The sequence below is a fragment of the Glycine soja genome, chromosome 17 (assembly GCF_004193775.1).
Source record: "Glycine soja cultivar W05 chromosome 17, ASM419377v2, whole genome shotgun sequence".
In the NCBI taxonomy this organism is placed as follows: domain Eukaryota; kingdom Viridiplantae; phylum Streptophyta; class Magnoliopsida; order Fabales; family Fabaceae; genus Glycine; species Glycine soja.
The window spans coordinates 10,510,275-10,530,587 of record NC_041018.1 but is presented as its reverse complement, the minus strand read 5'-3'; the positions used below and the strand labels follow the sequence as shown (position 1 = coordinate 10,530,587).

The following is a 20,313-nucleotide window of genomic DNA, read 5'->3' as shown; positions in this document are numbered from 1 at the left end:
AGGTCCCGTCCTGGAATTGGATTCTCCCACCTCTTGTTGACCACCGATGACGACTTGACTGCTCTGGTTATTTTGGTGTTTAGAAAGTGAGACTAATAATAATCAGGTTATCATTCATTTAGTTTTATTGTATTGTTCATTTAGTTTTTTACTTAATACTTTCTTAGTTATTCAATGTTATAACGAGAATTTAATTCTCATAAAAAACCTATCAAAAATATTATTATTTAAATAATGAGATTATGTATAGTTAAGTAACAGAAGAAAATTACTTGGCATAATTCAGACTTAGACTCTTAAAAATGAATGAATAAAAGTTTAATCGACACTCCAAGTCCAAAATATAATAGTAAAAAGTATAAGTAGAATAAGATTTATAATATAATAAAAAAGAAATAAAAAAATGTGAAATATTTATAAAATATTTAAAATAATAAAATATATTTGTATCATTATTCAAAATAAACGAAAGTGGATTTTCTGCACCAAAATTAATGTAAAATAAACTAATAGGTGAGGAGTGACGTTATACCCGTCTTTGTCTTTTACTTCTCACAAGAAATGATGAACCCAAAACAACTCTCGTGCACGAAGGTTGGGGGGCATCATTTGTGTTGTATTATTTAGACAATAATTATTTATAGTTTTTTTATTTATATCATAGTATCCAATATTTTTATATGCTTTTCTTTACTTATTTATTTTTTATTGTATAAAATTTATACAAGAATTACTGAACAATTATATAAAAAAGTTTAAAAAATCTTATTATTTTATGTACATATATTTTTTTTGTACTTAATTATTATATTCATCAATCATTTCATTTTATTGTATAAGTAATTTTTATTCCTTTAAGTTTATTTACAGGATTGTGTACATCAAATGACTTAAATTTGTTTGACTACGAGGTGACATATTTAGTACACAAATTAGTATTTTGTATATAGTAATGCTCATCTCTTTAACTCCATCGACTTCTATTCTCTATCTAATTTTTTACTCATTGTCAAGGACGATCAAAGAAAGAGAGGAAAAATTGGTTATAGTTGTCCATGTTGGTAGGTGTTTCTTCATCGAGGAAGGAGAGCGAGCAAGGTTGGTGAATAGGAAGGAGAGGAGGTTGTAAAAGTATCAATCGAGTGGTCAATTTTACAATTGAAATTAAGGTCAAGCCTATTAAAATAAGCAACACCAATGTTTATTGCACTACAATATTAAAGTCACCCTTTTTATCTGCTATGTAGAAAGATTATTTTTGCAAACAAGGGTGGTTTCCTATAACGTGAAAATGTCAATGAACCCCTTACCCAAAATCAAAGTGAGGGAAGATGGGTTAATTTGTATGGTGTACTCTTTGTATGGTTATGTGCCTATTGCTCTATCAATCCATTTGGTCTAGTATTTATCTTATCTACTTATATAAAATATAATATAACCTTTGGATTTCTTGATGGTTCTTGTGGTACCCCAGGTACCTAGCTTGCTTTATAAAATTCCTTTCTCTTCGCTAAAAAAAAAAATCAAATCATATGAATGGAAACTTTCAAATCCAAAACTAACTACGGGAGCTATGAGAAGAACTGGAACTACTGATGGATATAACCATACTAGAGGATCCTAAATCGCCCAGAGATTGCGCATGCATTGAAGCCCTATAGACTTGATTATGCAATAATGACATAAGTTGTTGATATCGTTGAACTATTAATTGAGCAGGTTTGTTAGGATCAAAAACTTGTGATTAACATTAGCAGGGTGTTGTTTCTTGTAGCTAGTGGAAAACTATGGAGTTTGTAGAACTTATCTTTTGTATGCCCCCTATAAGCCTAAATGGACACACAAGGGACAATCTCAGAATTTTTAGGCTTCTAATCAACTTTCTTGGCACTATTTTGACTTTTGAGTTGCAAAAGCCAATTGCATCTCACATGGTGTAGTAAGTAATTCATTATGGTACAAGTAAGCTAAACCTTTTTTCTCGTAATAATTGAGTCTCAAAATTGGCAATTGAGTCTCATGCTTCATTTAAAAATTTTCTTTTATTTCTTAATAAGTATCTTATGGTACAAGTAAGCTAAACCTTTTTTTCTACCAAAAACAGATTAATAAAATACAAATACCCTTTAAATTGGAATTGCTCTTTGCAAAAGGAGGGGAGGAGGGCAAATAAGGGAATGATAGTTGCAATTTCATTAATCAATAATCATGAATTATTTCAATCCTACCGCAAAATATACAAAACATTCGCCTTAAGGATTTAGTCACCACAAGTAAAGCTGACGGTACTGGATGTTGATCTTTAAGGATCTGTATATTTATAAATTGCATCACCCAAACAGTAGAAACCCAGATTAAAACTAAAATGCCACATCCGTCTGTGTATTGTGATTCATATTTTAATTTTAATAAACTAAAAACTTCAATAGCTTGTTTTGTGTAGCAAATTGCATCAAGGCATCAGATTAACTCTAAAAACAAAGCTTCTTGCTTGTTGGTTAGGCCAAGTTCATCCAATGTCGCGGCGCTTTCTCCATCACTAAAAGCACGCCTAGGATATGGTCTCACCTATCCACCGAATAAAAATATACGGTAAAATTAATCATTTCCCTGAATAATTAGTATCAATAATTAAGAGCAGGAATAATAAGACTGAAAGGCAATGAGATCTCTCACCAGTCTGTAACTGCCTGGTTTCACCACCCTACCAATATCTATGTAGTCAAACAGAGACTGAAAATTTGCAGAAGCATTAGCATTATTATGCACCAAAAGAAAACGGGGGAAAGCATACTTTTTAACAGGCCATTTTACCTGTAGCCTATCAGATCTTAGGAATCGACGTCCACGACGATTGCCATCTGGCATTTTTACCATCAAGTTTACAGCATTATCATCATCTGAGGATGGTTCTGGTGGTAGTGAGACTTCTTTGGCTGCTAATTTTGTTTCCAATTCCTGACACAATTTATGCAAAATGCAAGAGTAAGCAACTTGGAAATAGGAGTTTGCTTTCTTTCCCTAGGGAATTATGAATTCAGAGCTAGGATTTGCACAAGGTAACATAACCACGATACAAATCAGAAAAGAATACAATATAAAATACAATTTTTTTCATGCTAAGTGTGGGATGCAATTTTTTTCATGGACCAAGTGTGGGGCAGTTCTTAATGCTGTCATTGCTGATCAAAATTCCACTTTTAATACCTGAAAATTTTTAACTTTCCAAAACTGGGTAAAGTGTCTATCATTTCCACATAACATTCTCTCTTCAAATTCAATGCAAATAATCAGTTGATCAGTTCTTTAAATGACACAATATTGGAAACCAATGCCTTATAAAGGGATAAGTGTCAACAACTTTGTGTGTGTTTGGATATCAATTGGGTTAAACCAAATCGACTTTAAACGTCAATGCAACATGCACCTTGTTTCTCAGTTTGTGCATTGGAAAGTGTAAAACTTCTGTTCGACGTGGATCTAATGGATTTCCAAACACAGTTAATAAAGGAAATCAATTGCAACACTAGCAGTTTAGCTATAAAGTCATTTCTAGAGTGCGAAGACTAGGATTAAACTCCAATCAGCACCAAGGTGGGAGGGATTTATGCCAAGGGGTGATGAAAAAAAAAAGTGCAATCAGTTATAACACACTACCTGTTCTTCCTGTAATTTCCTGCGAGAGTCTTCTGCTCTCTGTCTTTCCTCTTCACGAGCAGCCTCAGCTTCCTCCATGGCCTTCAATTCTTTTTCTCTGTCTGCTTGTAACGATGCAAGATATTCATCATCCTGCATAAATAAACAGATACAGCAATAGCTACAATTAGACCATTTACAACCTACAATTCTGACCTATTTAAGAAATAAGTTACACCTGCTGTTCCCTTATCAAGCGTTGAGCTGCCAGTGATGGTGAAGGAGGACGATATTGGGGCCGGGGATTGAAACCCCTATTTTGCATAAACTCATGTGGTGCATAACCATAGTGATACCCAGTCCCTTCTGGAATTCCACCAAACATTGCCGCTTCAAGCATTACTGCTTCATCATGCTCCTCTGAAGAAATGCCACCCCACTGCAATTTCATTTTAGTGAAGATTGGGAATTGGGAGACAGGGAAAAGTTGAGATGACATGGCAAGTAATAACAGAGTTTTAATCCTTTTGGAAAAGGACAAAGTGAAGGCCTATACCTCATCTGGGAAGGAATTTCCATTATGATGAGGATTACTGCTATCCTGTGTTGCAGTCACTGTTGCTGTGCTTGGTAGTGTGCTAGCCTCAGCAAGTTCAACATCTTTGCCCAATCCTGTGGATCCCGAAGACATATGTCTAGATCTATTCCTAACCAGTGGCTGCTCCTCAACATCTTCAGCTTCATCATGAAATGACAAGCTTCCTGCCTGTAATCTAGAATGACCACAATTGCCCTTTTCAGATTTGACAATCCAAGAGAAAATACCTTGAGAGTGCGTTTGGATAGAAAATTTTAACTGAGGAAAGTAATTTATCAGAGAATTTAAATTTCTTTGATCTAAAATTCATTGTTTGGATGTTTTTTTATGAAGAATTTAAATTTTTGGAATTTTAAAACAGAATTTTAAATAATTAAAAATGTGAAATTTTAATTTCCTTCTAAAAGGTAAGAAATTGAAATTCTCTTCATGATAAAATAACTTCCAAAACTTTCGCGTATTTTCTTTATCACTTTCATTCTCTCTTCCACCTAAAAGTTCCTAAAATTCCGTTCTCGAACTCGGGACTCTTTTCTCACACCGATGATCCTTTTCTTCAAGAAGTATCGTCTGAGCTCGCGGAGCATCGATCGGGTGCGAACGTAGGGAGACACGTAGAATTGCACCTTCCAGTCAGGGGAGCAGTCGTCGCTGCCCATCACGACAGAGGTGCTTGCCGGCGCGGAGGACCTAGGTCATGCCTTGCGTCGATGACTAAATGTTGTGGTCGAGTGTGGTGGTGTACGCTGTCGTGTCCCAGTTCCCCTCGACTCCCCATGCCGCATCAGTATTCTTCTCTCTAGAATCACACTAACCATATTTTCTCTTCTTTTTGTATTCATTTTCTTTCACCCTCACAATTTTAACTTTTTTTATCCAAACACAAAATTTTGAAAATAAAAGAATTTCAATTGAAGTATTTGAAATTCTTAGAATTTAAAATTTCTCATAATTTTAAATTTCCTCATCCAAACATACTCTGAAGGAAAATGCTGAATTCAGTGCAGTCAATGCAGCAGAGTGCAACAGCTACATGCAGGTGCACAACAAGCAAAAAAGAAAGAAACAATGTACCTTCCATTTGATGTCACTTCCCCTAGTCCAGCCTCTGATGACTTAGATGGCCCTGCTGTTGGTGATCCAGAATCTCCCCCGTGTACTCGCAATGCTTTTTCTTGCTCTGCTGTCTGGACTCATTTCATGTTAGAAGCAATCCAGGTTTGAAATTTAGAATATAAAAAAGAAAAGACAGAGTCAAAGATCTGGTCTATCCTGGCGATAACACATTGGTGATAACACACTGGAATAAGAAAATACAAATTAGAGGGGTACCTTCAGGGACAATGAAACTGCATGGGCAAGCTCAGGATCCTCCAAATATGATTGCCTTGGCTGTGATCCTGATTCACTTAAGTCCTGCACCAAGTGGAAAAATAAATACTAATACAAGCATTATGTGTATCGAAGCATAAGAAAATTCATCAAGAAATAAACATACAATTTGCCTGTCAAGTTTGTGATTTCTATAATTTTCCTCAGCCTCCTGTTTAGAAGCCTCAATGGCTGCACGAATCATTTCTTCTTCTATGTCATTGCTGTAATCTGGCAAATTCTCAGATTCAGGAGCACTAGGTCTAACACTGCTATTGAGTGAAGTATCAGCCAAGATCTTTTGTGTTTGCTCATCTTGATGTGCAATCTGTGCAGGTGGAATATCGTCATCATCTTCATCATCAATTATGACAGTCCCATGGATATCTGGACCATGGGCATCGACAGTTCCAGTGACATCTTCAATGGATGGAACATGGCCAGCTTGAGGAGTGGATTGACTGCCATCCTTAACCTCTATAGGAATCTCCCTTACCTCTCTTGGATGGGTAACAAATGGTGCCTCGATTGTTGAATCAAAACGTGTACCAAATATACCTCTCCCAATTGTTGGATCAAGAAGAGAAAATGGATTAACATTTGCTGCTAAAGCTGGAAGTAGTGATGGAATTCTGGGAATTCCTGCATCATGCTGATCATCTATATCCATGAAATCATCTTGAGGAAATACGGCAGAGCTGTTGCGAGAGCTGGCCATGGAAGAATAAAATAAAATATCAAACACTTAAAAATAAAGATTTAGCATGCAAACAGTAATAACACTACAAGTTACATTTCCTAATGATCACTTGCTTACTAATAGAAAAGAAAGTATACCCGGTCGTTAGATTTCTGTCTCCTTCACTAAAATGTGCATTGACTGCTTCATTGAGATTACCGCCATGCTCCTGACAAGAAACAATATTTACAAATGAAGAGGAGATATATAACTGAAAATGTATCAACTCTTAATTACATAAGCTAAGCACAACTTTTTCTGTACAAATAAACCAGTCACCAGATACTAGTTTCATATAACAATCAGAAAATCTGTGTAGACCTTAGAAGCAGAAATTCGCATAACAGTAATGATCACTTATAAAGAATCTTATCTCAATAAGCAATAAGATTCCAAGAGCTCATGTGCAAGCATCTGATCAATCATCATTTGAGATCAGACAAATGGCAAAACTTTCAAAACACATTAATGTTATTTACTCCAACGCAGATTTCTAACATTACCAGCATTAAAGATAATATAATATAACATATTAACTTATGGCTGATGCCTGTCTGCACTCCCATTTTTAACCCCATAGCATGTTAAAAAAAAAAAAGAAGAAAATTGCAATGGTAAGATCAATCTCTGTAATTTCTATATTCCTAGAATAAAGTCTTCACCTTATCAGCACTTAAATTGTACCTCTAGTAAAACCAACACTCTAGAACTAAATACAACCCCTCCAAAAAAGTATTGGACAATCTATCCACATATTTGAAAAAGAAAAAGAAAATCAATTAACTGTGACTGCAAAATTCACCAAGAGAAAGAACATGGGTACACACAAATCGACCATCTTTTGCAAAATTTACAGCAATAAACATTAATAAATAATTAAAAGATAACTGCAGCCAACAATGCATAAAAACCCTAACTTTGATCGATTAACAGTATTGAAAATTCAAATTCCGTTACTTTTTCTTCTTCTTTCGATCCCAATAAAACCTATCAAGTACTTTTTATAATTAGGAAAAAAAGGGGGAAAAATACCTCTAATTTTTGCAGCGCTACTGCTTCTGTCAAGCCAGTGATGCTGACGAACGTCTCGACTGCCTCCTGATTAGGCCTCGCCATTGAAATCGAAATTGTATGGAACAGAAACGCACGCAACTGCAAAATTCACAACCTTTTTTTTCTCTGTTTTGTTTGATAAAACAAAAAAGAAAAATAGGATTTGGCTGTTGTGTCGTGGGTGTGTAAAGAGAGAGAGAGGGAGAGAGAGAGGTGGGTGGGCCTTTAGACGGATAGTTTCTTCTGGACTGGGATGATATGATATACACTATTTGCCAAGGTTATGTTATGGTATTTGTATACAACTCTACTTGGTGGACAAGTATGCTCCCAAAATGCTTCCAAGTATCCAACTTTTTCTTTATTTTTTCCCAAGAACCCAACTTACTTTGTAATTACGTTTCAATCAAAAAAAGAGAGAGGCTATGAACAGTAAATGAATAAGAATTTAGGTGGGATATAATGAAAATATTTAGATTTTCTTTTTATCTAGTTATGAATTATAAAATAATTAAGATTATTGACTTTATAATAATTATTTGAAAATCATGTTTAAGATAATTCCTAATCAATTGATACAGTAGCGTAAAAATATTTTATATTGATAGTGTATTTAAAATTAAATTCCATTTATACTGCCATAGAAAATATTATATTCGAACAAGATAAAATTCAATCTCTGATATTTTTTCTATGTTTCAAACGAATTCGCACCTAATTGTCAGTTGAGAAATATTAGTGAACAAATTTAATAGGAGTATTAGATAATTTTTCAAAAACTAGATAAAAAAAGATAAATTTTCAAAATTTATTGTTTTTAATGAAAGTTACTGTTTTCAAGGATAAATATTGGATTGTGATATCCACAATTTTTTTACTTTAAAAAAGTTGGAAAAACTGCATTTGATTTAAAAAGTTATTATATGATAATGGTAATTTAATAAATAAAAAATATGTTGTGGTGAGGTGGAGTTGGGAGGTTTTTTAGAAATATAAATTTAATTAAACAAAAATTATTATTGTTGTGATAGTCAAAAGTTAATATTATGTCCGTGATGTTTAAGGTTGACTTTGATCAAAATCTAAAATGAGTCGTTGATGATGATTTTTTCTTTTGATATGATTGAGTTGTGATTGAAATTAATTATGTTCCAATAAATAATGTTTTAACACTCAATTCAAGAATGTTTTTGGCTAAGTAAATAGCATGTAATAAATGCATACGTGACATTGTTGATTATGACTAATACATAGTATAAGGTATCCTAGATTAACTAAATTGTTTAATACAAGGCCTAAGGTTCTTGGGATGAGTTCTAATCTATTTTACGATAAAACAATATCAATTTACTTTAGGCCAAAAAATATTCTCCTGTTATAAAAGGTGTTCCAAAGTTTTATTGCACTAATTTTTCATATGCTTAACTTTGGTCAATGTATTAACCAGTATTTTTTACCAACAAATGCCCTTGGCCAAGGGTGAACTTATTTTGGCAGTTAAACAAATAGCCCCAACTCAACGCACTTTTGAAGCAAACATGCCGAGTAATGTTTTGGTATCGATATGCATATCTTAATAAAGGTGAAGAGACACTTTAGTCACTAACATCATTTTAGTTACATCCTTTATTGAGGTGTGGATGTTGTTGTCAGCGAGTGCTCCATTTGTCTAACCTATTGAAAGCTATCTTTTCAGTCTAATCTCCTTTTTCGATGTGGGATGAAATACTTGAAAAAGAACTTTGATAGTAAAAGTCAGTACTTATTTTGAGATGTGTATATATTGATGTATATGTCACTTATCTTCTCTTCCATTGTATTCTGTCTTATAAGTGAAGACAATGACAATGATCGAGTTGATAACTGTCTCATGTTATCCACTAAGGACTTGTATAAGTAATGGTAGTCGGTTAGCTGATACAGACTACATGTGAATCATTTACACTACATATGTGTTAGTTACTGGGATATGCTTTATTTTTTAATTATGAAATGTTCCTCGATCCTTGTGATAATTATAATAACATGAATTTTATGTTGAAATTATGACAATTAAATATCTATTTAAGATATCCTTTTTGCCACGACTTCAGTGAAAATAAAAATATGAGATTTACTCCTATAAAGATGGCTATATATAGGTTATCCTAAGTCTATTACTGCATTTATTCTCTTTTTTTTTTTTTAATTTCAAACCTCATTTGATTCTCATTTCTTTTATTATTTTGTTGTCACAAGTCAATAAAGATGTTAACAAGATAACAATATGTAATAAAGATATACTTGATACTAAAAAGGGTAGATGATATTTATAAAATACACACAATGAATCATGTTATTCAGCATAAGACATTAGGGGTATTTATTATATTGGAATGATATGATGAATTGACAATCCAAATCAAACAAATTCAATTTATTTTGTTTGACTCAATTATTTAATTAATTTCCGATCAAATATGAAACAAGCTAATTATTATCGCTTTAGTTATTATATTTATCCTTTTCTAACGTGATTAAACTCGATTATCTAACCAATTATTTTTTAACTTTTTATTAGCACATTTTATATTTTGTTTCTAATTTTATCTTCTTCTTTTTTTAACTCGATGACTAACCCATTTTTTAAAACTTTAGATTAGTATATTTTATATTTTAGTACCTAATTTTTCCTCCGTTTTATAATTCTCTTGATCTTATCTAGTATTACCTAGTGCTCTAATCTGGTCATATTTTTTTTTATCATATTTTTAGTAAAAAATAATGATATATGTTAAGTGTCAATTATAGAAAAAATAAATATTAAATATTTAGTGATTGAAAATAAGAAACAGTATTATACTCTGTAAGTCTGTAACATAAAATAGACAAAATAAATAAATAAAGATAAAAGCTTGAACATATATAAGATTTTTTTTATCATAACCCAATTATCTAAATCAAATCAATTTGATTTTAATCATATTAATTTAGTTTGAATTGACAATTTTTTAAGCAGAGTCAATTAAATATTATTAAATGAATTATTTTAAAGTTAAATGTTTCCTACTCTTTGAACTTTGAAACAACATATGCTCACCCCAGTTTGAAACCCAAGTCAGGTAAAAAAAAAATGTCATCATGCGCCTAATTTGCATATGGTTCGGATTAACCAACACCTTTGAGTTGGGATGGCCTAATTGATTACATAGAAACATTTATATAAATTATTGAAATAAATTTTCCACGATCATGCAACAATAGTATATTATTTAATATTTTGATATATAATATAATATTTAATATCGTGTAATAATTAAAATAATATAAAAATAGTAAATACACTTGGAAATAACCAAATTGACCTCAGGAAAAAAAAAAAACCGAATTGAATAAACAGGATGGGCCTCGGAAGATTGTAATTTACGATTTACCTCTGATAAAAAAAAAAAAAAAAAAACAGAAGCAGAACCACCGCAATAGAAGTTCGTTTTGGTCCTCTTCCGAAAAACCCAGAGGCAGAGGCAGAGGCAAGCGAAGCAGCAGCTCCGATCTGAAGACGATGATGAAGAAGAAGGTGCAATGGTTCTGGACTTGGGTTCTTGGTTCCGTCGTTTTGAGGCTCATTCTCCTCTTCTTCCCCAAAAATCTCAACCTCTCTTCTCGCCCCGAAGTCTCCACCCCCCTCACCAGCCTCCGTCGTCGTATGCTCTTCTTCAATTTTATACATTCAATTTTATATGCATGCTTTCTGCTCAACTTCAACTTCTCTTTTCGCAGTGGCCGAGGGTTACTGGCTGAAGCAGTCATCGCTGTCACCCTATGCTGGTTTTCACTTCACTTTTTTTCTTTTTCTTTTCAGATTCGTTGATTCCGTCGATTACTGTTATTGTTTTGTGGTGTGTAGTAGAATCTCAGGCTCTTGTTCTTGTTGCCAGGATCAATGTACCATGGTTCCCCTTTGTTATTGACGCTTCTCGGCCCGCTCACAGTTAGAAGGTACCTGCTGTCAATTGTATCATTTTTTGTTTCGTTGCTTAATTTCAATGGAGCCACATGCTGATTTTGAAATTCCTATGCTATAATGACTTTGAATATGTTGTTGATGCTACAGAATTGAAGGACAACCCGATCATCTTTTATGCAGGTAACTTTCTTTGCCTTTTACTTATAATTAGTATTTATTCAGATGTCTTGTTGGAGTATAATTGTGAGGTGAAGTCCAACATTGGGTAAAAATGAGAAAGTTGAGTAACATATAAGCGAAGGAAAGACCTATAAACTTGATTCTTAAGGTTTTGAGTTGAAGTGTGGTGTCAGGTTCACTTATTTGGTGTGCTCTAGCCCTATTGCTGAAGATCTCCCCGGTGTTTATCCCCCTTAGATTGCCCAACATGTTTGTTTCCATAGCCTGTGAATCATAATTGCTGTGATCTCCATTCCTCAATAGTTAGTATTTATACTCGTAATGCTGTTTGTCATTGTATCTTGTATATGTAGTTCTTCACCCTTGTTTTCCTCCTGGTGTATATTGCATACTTAGTAGTTAAACAGTAATTAATCAACTCATTTCTGGATATAGCTTGGTTTTTGTGATTGCAGATGTGGTCAGTGCAATGCTTATTTGTGCTGCTGGTGAAAAACTCAAGGTGGCATACATTTCAAGTTTGCAATCCCTTGGCCTTCATAATTTGACAGAGAATTCAGGTTGTTAGCATCTGCTACAAGTGTGACCCTTCTGTTTAAATTTCCGATGATTATGGTCGGGTGTGCTTCTCCAATTTTTATTTGTTATTTTAAATTTTTAAATAAAATTAGTGTATAAGTTTGAACTTTGAAGACCCTTTGCAGTTAAAGATATATTGTGACTTCCAAGAGAGGTTTTTTTTTTAATAATTTCGTGCATGCTGTATTATTAGATAATCATATCATGGTACTTGCATGGAGATTACATTAACAATTAGATATGGAAGTAGGAGTGCCCTTTTTAGACTCTTGGCTTTGCTTTTCTTCCCTTTTCCAGGATAGTGTATTAAAAGGGGAAGAAAAGGATACGAAATGGAACTCACTATTTAGGGTTTCAACATCAGAGTCTGAATATATTTATTTATCAAAAAAGGATTTATCTGTAATTTTATCAATAGACTTGAAACTTGTGGATAAAATTACATGTCTGTGAACAAATGGATGGTGAAGACCATGTCAGTCTCATGTTTGGATAATAAAAAGCATGCTACTTTTATATCTAGCACTCTTTCCAGAAAAATAAAATGTGTTTTTATTGAGTCGCTGAGAAAAAAACAGGGTACTTGCAGTTATTGTTCTGCAGGGTAAATGATGATCATATATTTTAATGTTAAAAGTGCCCCTTCAGGCTGTGGATCTTTTTGGAACTCGGCAAATTTGTTTTCATCCCTTTTGATAGTATCTTCATTTTTCCAGAGTTTCTTCCTTCAGGAGATTTTGCTGCTCTTGTATACTTATGGAATCCTTTCACAATAGTTGCATGCGTTGGTCTATCCACATCTGCAATTGAGAACTTGATGGTTGTGTTATCACTTTATGGAGCATGTTCACGTAAGCAGCTAATAACCTTTGGTATTTAATTTCTGAATTTTTAGATATTTCATTGATTCTACTGACTCACACCTATCATGCTTCATTGGTTTTTGTTGATTTTTTTGGTTAAGACTTATTTGCTCTCTAATATTGAAAAAATGAAAAATGCTTGGTTTTGTGTGCTGAAAAGAACAGTCAGTTTTTCTTTCTCGAGGAAGTTCTGATGAGAAGTGACGGTGGGAATCTCACTTATTAGCAAGAATTGCATTTATACAAAAAAGATTTTGATAAAGGATTTTTCGGATGGTTTTTATTTCTACTTTTTTTCTGTTTACTTGGAAACACTTTTTGGTCTTAGGTTGTGTTGAATAAAAGAAATATGTTTTCTTTTTCGATTTAGTGATGTAACCAATAAAACATGACTACTAAAGGGAGGCTGAATGCCTGTACATGAGAAATTTACTAAAGACCGAACACCCTAGCCAAATTTAAGGAACAAGTTTTTTTTCCTTGTGTGTTTTCTATCAAATTTGATGTCTGACATCCCTTTTGCCATTAAGTTAGCTGATTTTCAGATTATGTTTCAGAAGAATTCCTCTGGTTTATGTGATATACTTGAGCCTTGCATCTGATATCTTATTTTGATATCCAATATCCATCATGTTTAACTTTCTCTTTTCATATTTTCTATAACATGCATGGGCAGTATTTAATTTGTAATCATTGCCATTGAATTTACAAGTCTTCATCCATCTGATATCTACTTTAATGGAGTGGTTTCCTATTGCTGTACTCAGCAAGCTGATTAGATTTTGGAAATGCTGCCGAGAACTCATGAAGAAATTGTGTAACTAAGTGATTAAGACAACATGAACTCAATATATCTATCACTTTATATTTGTGTACTTAAGATCTTCATCTATTATTTTGTCTAATGTTGAAACTGTACTAATGTGCAATAGGACTAGCTCCACTGGCAGCTTTTGGGTGGGTCATGGCTACACACTTGTCTCTGTACCCTGCAATCCTTATTATCCCAGTACGATGTTGATCAAACCCATTGTATTGCATTTTCAACATAATCTGCAAATGTTTGTACTCCTTTAATTTACATTTTATCTATCTGTAAATACATACATTATCCTCTCTTCCAGGTGATATTGCTATTGGGATATGGTCCTGATGCTCCTCCTAGGAAATTATTCTGTCAAAGAAAAAATCTTGAAGGTGGCAATTCTATCCCAAGTGATAGTTGTTCAGAAGAGGAAGCAAAAAATCAGCTAAAGGTGGCAAATGTATTCTCATGGAGGCCAGTTGTGCTTTTTTTGTTCTGGGCTTTGCTGTGGTCATCCTACGTCTTGGTCCTTTGTGGCATTTATGTCCAACAGTATGGTGGTCTACAGGAGTTGTTCAAAAGGTTTTGTTTAAATACTATTACCGGTATTCATTTCTGAAAATTTTGCAAGTGCCGAAATATAGCTGCATATTTGTTTATATATTGTGTCCAGAGGCTTCTTTATGGTCATTCTGAAAGCTTGTGATTATAGTAGCTGGAAGAATATTGTTTTTAGTTAGCAAGTCATGTGAAGAGTAAAGACTGGGAGAGCTTTTTCAAGAGTCAATAAAGAGTCTATGGAATATCATGTGAAAATAGTTGTACACCATTACGAATACTCCAAAGCAATTACAGAAGTACTGGGTTGCTGTAACTTCTGTTCATTATGGACTACGGAGTCATTTAGAAGTTTATAAAAACATCTGCTACCTTGTGGACTCTTAAGATTTGGAAAATTTCAGGTCCACATTACTGTTATCTGTTCATATAATGCTGGTAATTAGTTACTGTTAGCATGAAACTTCAAAGTAAAAACCAATATGCAGTTTGGGTAGTCAAATCATTCATTTCCCAGTTTACTGTTACAGTGTATACTATGCATGATTTTTTCTTCTATTATCCCGTTATGCATGTTTTTCAACATCAGTGTTGTACACTGGCACGTATTGATTCTGGATGTATTTAGTGTGATGACAATTAATGCATTTACCATGTGTCAAAAGAGGTAGGTTTTTCTGTACTGTGCTCTGTTGAAGAACATTGATTGTGATTATGAAAATTACATTGCTATTTTTCTTTTATTCTCTTTTGTTAATATCATTATCAAGAACTGTTAAATGCCAACTGTCACAATTTCATGCTTCATGGGAATGATTAGTTTTCAACATCTTGTAACTAAACTTCCAGGTTGTTTGTGCAGAACCTATGGCTTCATTCTTACCATACAAGATCTGTCTCCAAACATTGGTGTTTTGTGGTATGTTCTATAATAAGGCAAACATCCACTTTTTCTGTACACTTGAATGTTTTATTCCTCCCATGAACTTTGGAACTTATTTCATTCTTATGATATTTGCATACAGGTACTTCTTTGCAGAAGTTTTTGATTTTTTCAGAAATTTCTTCCTGATAGTATTTCATGGGAATATTCTATTGATGATAGCACCATTAGCCTTACGGCTTAATCATCGGCCGTGCTTTCTAGCTTTTGTATATATTGTGATATCTTCTATGTTGAAGTCTTATCCTTCAGTAAGTTATATATTTTTTCATTAATTTCTATTTTTTTACCTAGTCTCAAATTAGCTCTTAGAATTTAAGGATGATGGTCTCACTGGGTGTTGCTGAAAATATTTTTTATAATTTAGAATAGAAGAGATGTCGTTATCCTGTTAAATGGTCAATGCATGATATCAAATGATTACATTGTCCAAAATAGAAATTATGCAAATAAGTATGTTACACACTTTGTACATTCACATATACACACTTAGAAGGGAAAAGCCTAACAATTTAGTTGTAAATATGGAGTTGCAAATTTGAGAACATAAAAAGTCCATCAATGATGTGTTTATTTTGTGTGAATTTGCATCATATTGGTACCTGATTGATCCATCTATGTATCTATCTACATAAAAAGTCCATCAATAATGTGTTTATTTTGTCTGAATTTTGCATTGTATCACAATCTGATTGATCCCTGTAACGATTTTCTTTCCATTTTAACTAGGTTGGTGATTCAGCTCTGTATTTGGGTTTACTTGGGTTGTTTGCATATGAACTCAAAGGTTACTTCTCTTTCTTATTGATCTTTTTTTATATTGAGAATAATCTCTTCATGAATAATCAACTTCCTTGATTTTCAGATATGCAGTTTTCATTCTTCCTGTTTTCTGGCTATATTGGGGTTTCACTTCTTAGCCCTGTGATGCACAATCTATGGATATGGAGGGTACGGAATTTTGTGGTGTTTTACCGTTTCAAATGGATTATTATGTTGTTATCCTCAGTTGCTCACCTGTAATAAAATTGGCAGGGTACTGGAAATGCAAATTTTTACTTTGCGACTGCAATTGCTTATGTGTGCTTGCAGGTGCATTATCTCTACTCATTGATATTTGCTTCTTTCCTCTTTGTGTTAACCATTGTCGCTGTATCTTTTTTCATCACAAGTCTTTCTAGCCAATAAATTATACAATTGGAGGTCCTTGTCAATCTACATCTACCACACACATTTTATCGTGATCAGAGACACATTTAATTTATTCGCGTTCATTTTAAGATAATATTTAGCAAATAATGCTGGCAGAAGTTATTTGTATTTTCTTGTACATGTATTATTTTGTGAGCCAAAGACTGATGCAAGCTCATGAACACTGGTCCCAGCCAGTCTGGGACACAATCAAGGGTCCTTGTAGTAGGGAATGGGGAGAGGGGGGATAGGAAGGGAGTTGTAAAGTATTGACAAAACCTTTTCAGTTTTCACTTTCCATAATGTCTGCACATTAAAACTGACTTAGCTACACCACTGGCATCCCAAGAGTCTTGTTTTATTCTGTTCACAATCTCCCTGTTTGACACAACTAAGATATTAAGCACCCCAATTCATCTCACTCTAGTGGAGTACTTCATTGCCATTGAAAATGCATTTATCTTAAAAACTTGAGTCAATTGGTATGAAGTTGACAAGTTCTATCAACATTAAATGATTCATAACGTTGTCATCCTGTAAACTTATGTATGCTTCGTACTTCTCATATGGCAGATCATTCTGGTAGTTGAGAGTGTTAGTGCCATGCTCAATCATGACAGAAAACTCACCAAGCTATATACTGCAAAGCTTCAAAACATCAAATCTTGAGAACTTTGAAGTGTGCTTTTATGTGTCAATGGTAATCCCTGAGCTTTGTGTGGACATCTGGGTTCCACGATCCGTTGTTGTGCTGTCCTTCAATTCCTTTATCAAATATCTGCATTTCTTTGAATGCAAGCATATTTCACCGGGGTTGTAAATGGACGCAAGGCTCTGCAATCTTGATGCTGAATGCCACTTACAGTTTGTTATAAAGGATAACAATCATGATATTTTATTGTGGTTCTTAGAGCTCTTTTGTACTTGATGTACCGTTTAAGTAGTTTCAATGACTTCATTCTTCAAATACTACTTGATTGCGGCACATGTTTATTTTATATGTTTAACATGTATGTTACTATACTGCACTTGTTGCCTTGTTGGTCGGAATATCTGTAGCGTGCCTATGGGAATGAACCATATGGAATGACACCAAAAACTCGAGCATATTTTACATTATTGATGTCTCTCTTGCTGTACTTATGCACGTGTTCAATCATGGTTTTGGATTACTGTAGTGTGATTATTAAGCAAGGTTTTTTGGGTTATAAACTTGGGTTACGTTGACCCGCTCTCTGTGATGATTCTTATACTGTAAAATCCCCTTATCGTTGCATCACTTTCATTTGAATCCATTGTTATTGCTGACGAATGCTTGATTCCGACGTTCCTTTAGCTGTGGTCCTCACTCCTTCACCTACTCTAGTCTCTTCAGTGATCAGCTTGTGCAGTGCATTTCACATGTTACTTTGTCTCTCTCAAAGTCCATATCTGTCTAGGAACATTCTTACAAGTTCATTAGTAGTTGTGATAAAGCAATTGGGTTTGTCGTATGCAAGAACAAACACCCGTAAAACGCGCCTTCTCCCTGCTACATATAAGGCTTTCACATGCACAATTGAGAGGTGTTGGACAGCAACGGTCAACGATGTTTCTGTCCTATTTACCTTTTGGACCGTAACAAACTAGTGAAAAAACAAGAACTTGGGTGTGAAACCAAAGAACGTGCATTCCGCCTTGGTATAAATGGAATTTAAATGATACGATATGCCTCCATATGTGATGTAATGTTTGCCAGACAAAACCAGCGTGATGTGATTAGAATATGATAACTCCATGTGTAACACGTTACAAATAAATGACAAAATCAGGCGTGGATACACTAAAGTGACTTCAACTGGTTAGTGTTCTTGCCGTAGGCAAGTGATTCAACAGAAAAATATGAACAAAGGATTTGTTTTTAGTAAAATGTTATTAAAAGGATTTTCTATTATTTTTTTTTATATAATTGTAATTAAACTACCATTGAAACCCGTGCAATATACAATTTTTTAGTAAATGAAAGAATGAGAGAAAAAAATAGTAGAATAAAATATTTAATTTATTAACAATAAAAAAAAAAAATAGTATAAACTGCCCAGTCGATGATGCCACGTGATAAGTGATGACAGCTAGACAGTTTGTATACTTATATAGATGATAAGTAATATAGGATCGATTGGATGTTGTTCTTATTTGGGCATGTCAGAAATTTCTTAGCTCTAAATATAACCAGGGAAAACTGGATTAAGTGTTTTAGTTGTCCAATTTTCCGACTGTCAACCACAACTCGGGCAATGAGTATAATAATATATTTTAATTATAATATGCACGACAAAACTAAAACAAACATTTCTTTAATAGAAATTTTATTTGATAAGCTTGTTTTAGAAGAGTTCCTAAGGAAACAAATTAGTACGTGAACTGTTCAAAGAATGTGCTCAAATTGAGAACGTCACAAACTCAACCACCACACAAAATAATGAAGGAGAACTAACGATTGTAAATCTCTTATTTTGTATTATTGGAGAACTGACGATTGTTAGTCTCTTTCTCTTATTTTGCATTTTATAAAAATATTAATTATTATCAATTTCTTTATAATTAATTGAATTCAATAATACTCGTGTATAAGACGTTCAAGATAATTTTGCTTGTGATTTGGTTGATTTTGACTAAAGTTTGGTTAGTGTTCACCAAGGTTTAAGGTGAGTTTGTGGTGGAATTCTCTTTTGACTTAACTAAATGAGTTGAGTACTTGTAAAGAAGCTTCAACATTTAATTTAACAGTAATTTTGGTAGGGTAGTACTTTCTTCATTTCAAAATAATTGATATTTTGAACATTGAAAAAAAGTTTACATTGAATGATATTTTCAGTTTTCAATGAAATATTAAAACTTTAATTTTAAATTTATTCCAGATAAATTACGTAAATATAATGATTTTGAGTATTGTACCTATCAATTTTTCAATCACAATCATTAATCACTTGATAGTTACAAATAATACATTTATAGAGTAAAGATATTTTATTAAAATTATTTTAATAAATAACCTATCTATTGTTATTTTTAATTTATGTGAAAAATCTTAAACATTAATCATTTTGTAATTTGAGAGTAATATAATAAATGTGTACCCAACAGTGTCAATATGTTGATTGTATTTATAGAGTATCTGAGATTGATTGAATGTCTGACATGGACCCCCAAAGCATCTTAAGGGCAATACTATTTTATTGTTTAGTACAATACTATCAATTTACTCCAGATGGTTGTGTTCAATTGTACTTGGGTGCATTGTGGTGGTCTTGTATTTGGGTTGTATATGTGTTGACTTTAGTCGACATTTTAACTTAGAAATTTGGGTCAATCCTTAGCTTTTGGGTTAAGGTTGTTTGGGCAATTGTTTCCTTCAATATGAGAACTGCAGAAACAAACAAGTCATTCTAAAACAAAACTTCATAATTAAACTTATTTGATTAACTTTTTGTGATGGTTTGATCAAGTTTAAATTGGCCAAAGTTCAACCCGATACTTAGTTTAAGTGGTCCTTATTTTTATTTTATTTTTCTTGTTGTGATACAGGATATGTTCAGGAGAACTAACTGAAAAATTAGTTAGAAGTTGAAAACTAAAAATTTATTAAATTATAAGTATTTAATAAGATTAAATGTTGTAGTAATCGAAAAGTATAAAATGACTGGAAAATAATAAAATTATGATTTATTTTAAAAGATAAGTAAAAAATTTGATAAATATATTAAGGATAAAAAAATATAAAAAGTTAGAAATTAAAAATTTGTTTTTTAAAAAATGTTATTTCAAGTAATATTTCAAAAAATATTAAAATTTATTAAAAAATTACTAAA

The 20,313-nt window shown here is 33.0% G+C and overlaps 2 protein-coding genes across 2 annotated transcripts; one reads left to right on the top strand and one right to left on the bottom strand.

Moving 5' to 3' along the window:
• Positions 1–2,170: 2,170 nt before the first annotated feature.
• On the bottom strand, positions 2,171–7,670 carry LOC114393505 (plant UBX domain-containing protein 8-like). Its single transcript, XM_028354863.1, has 11 exons — positions 7,377–7,670; positions 6,443–6,513; positions 5,733–6,315; positions 5,567–5,650; positions 5,309–5,421; positions 4,193–4,409; positions 3,875–4,075; positions 3,658–3,789; positions 2,815–2,958; positions 2,677–2,733; positions 2,171–2,568 (listed from the first exon to the last, which is right to left on the bottom strand). The coding sequence occupies exons 1-11, from the start codon at positions 7,458–7,460 to the stop codon at positions 2,461–2,463; spliced, it is 1,794 nt and encodes a 597-aa protein (XP_028210664.1). The 5' UTR covers positions 7,461–7,670; the 3' UTR covers positions 2,171–2,460.
• Positions 7,671–10,822: 3,152 nt separating this feature from the next.
• On the top strand, positions 10,823–17,603 carry LOC114394154 (phosphatidylinositol glycan anchor biosynthesis class U protein-like). Its single transcript, XM_028355769.1, has 14 exons — positions 10,823–11,080; positions 11,157–11,204; positions 11,315–11,375; positions 11,491–11,523; positions 11,959–12,083; positions 12,819–12,953; positions 13,898–13,974; positions 14,090–14,352; positions 15,191–15,247; positions 15,354–15,522; positions 16,001–16,058; positions 16,137–16,222; positions 16,307–16,363; positions 17,036–17,603. The coding sequence occupies exons 1-14, from the start codon at positions 10,939–10,941 to the stop codon at positions 17,129–17,131; spliced, it is 1,407 nt and encodes a 468-aa protein (XP_028211570.1). The 5' UTR covers positions 10,823–10,938; the 3' UTR covers positions 17,132–17,603.
• The last annotated feature ends 2,710 nt before the right edge of the window (positions 17,604–20,313 follow it).